Raw genomic sequence first — 1880 nt, forward strand, 5'->3', positions numbered from 1 at the left:
CAAAACAATAATTCACAATGATTATTAATGACTATTTTTTTTCACACCTCACCCATATATATAATAACTGCTATATATACGGATGGTGTAATATTTACAGTTCCCTCTCAAAAAGTGTTATTTCTTCTTCTTCTTTAGTTTACATCAGCAGATCATTAACCCATCCGAGATCCGGATCGGAGGCGGAGGTCCATCCATTGTTGTTACCTTTGTTCTCGACGGGGAAGTTCATCGATGCGGTGGAGACATTTGGAGTAGAAGGTGAGAGAACAAACTGTAGTTGATCCTCATTGTTCAGAGACGAAACATCGATCCAAGGAATCGTCTGTCTTGGAGAAGCGGCGGCGGCGGCGGCGGCTAAAGTAGCATTAGCGTCATCGATATTCATGGATTCAATTGAGCTCATCAGCTCAGTCAGTGCATCTTTATAGCTCAAAACTCCATTAAACTTAGACTGATCAGGATTATTGTACCTCGAAATCGGCGAAAATCCATTCATCGATGACCGAGGTTTTCCGGGCGAGACCGGCGGAGAGAGCGGTGGTGACAGATGAGACATTCCAAAAAGCGTCGAAGTCGGTGAGGAAGTGGCGGCGGCGGCTCCACCACAATGACAAAGCAAACAGCAGTGATTAGAACCGGCAGAAGCCGACCTAAGAGTAGAATTTCTCTTATTCGGCGAAGAACAAGAGCCGCCGCCTTGAAAATTACTCACAGGAGGCAAAAGACGAAGCTCACGAGGTGAATGAGCAAAGAAACAAACCTTCCTCTTACAATTCTTTCCATCTTTACAAGCCTCAGTCCGATACCTCGCCGGATGAAGCCAACATTCAAAAACTCCATGAGCGAACTCACATCCATCACCACGACCACAACCGCCGCGACGGAACTCCGGACACATGGTACCAGAGTAATGAAAACGACGAGGATCTCGCCGCCGTGCCTTCTCTCCAGGATGAGCAAACGGACAATCCGTCCAATCATGACTCCGACTACGAGTACACCGCCTCACCTTAAACTCATACATCCTAAAATGATCTGACGAATACGGATCTCCATCCTCCTCCACTTCATCCTCACCATTAAACGGCAAAAATTTCTGCAAAAGAGATTCAACAGCAAACGAAAACCGCGGCGAATCAGAACACATTTCACCGTTTTCTCGTCTCACCGCAGCAAGAAGCTTCCTCGGCGGAACGTTAATGTCCTTGAGAAAAGATGAAGAACACGAAGAAGAAGAAGATGGAAACTGAAACTGAAATGGAAATTGAAATTTGTGTTGCTCAGTACAAACACTGCTCATTTGAAGAACTGAAAAATTAGGGCAAACGAAGAAGAGGTAGAAGAATAAGAACAGAGAAGAAGAGTTTAAATAGTTGGAGAAACAGAGGAGAGAGAAAACAAGAGGAGAGAGAAAGACGGTATGGGGCAGAAATTGCGTGGCTTCATAACATTTGGGGTAAGCATGCAAAAAAGGGTATGTGGCAATATCGTAGGGCTCTATATTGAAATTATTTTGTCCTTATTCTTAATATGCACATTTTTTTAAAAAAAGAAATTAATTTAATTTAATATATTATTTATAAAATTTTTTAAAAAAATAATGATTAAATTATTCCAAACTGTCTCCGGCTTCCCATCTGACCAAAGTTATTTTGGAATTTTGTTTAGTGTGTTCGGATTTGGAATTGGCACCACCCGATTGAAAGATCTTGGAGCAGTTTTTTCTTTATAAATTATTAATAAATTAATTTAATGGGTTTATTTTCGAACTTATCTACGTTATATATTAATATTATAGTATAAGGTAATTTTATCACAACATTATTCTCGAACTCGTATAGGATAATTTTAGAATATGGTAAATTGCAATTTTTGTC

General features: G+C 40.6%; 1 protein-coding gene across 1 annotated transcript; it reads right to left on the reverse strand.

The window, feature by feature from the left end:
* Window positions 1–6: 6 nt before the first annotated feature.
* On the reverse strand, window positions 7–1466 carry LOC120077641 (zinc finger CCCH domain-containing protein 2-like). The gene has a single exon (XM_039031592.1). It carries the CDS (start codon window positions 1301–1303, stop codon window positions 140–142), a length of 1164 nt encoding a protein of 387 aa, XP_038887520.1. The 5' UTR covers window positions 1304–1466; the 3' UTR covers window positions 7–139.
* Window positions 1467–1880: the final 414 nt, after the last annotated feature.

The sequence above is a fragment of the Benincasa hispida genome, chromosome 5, assembly GCF_009727055.1.
Source record: "Benincasa hispida cultivar B227 chromosome 5, ASM972705v1, whole genome shotgun sequence".
Lineage (NCBI taxonomy): Eukaryota > Viridiplantae > Streptophyta > Magnoliopsida > Cucurbitales > Cucurbitaceae > Benincasa > Benincasa hispida.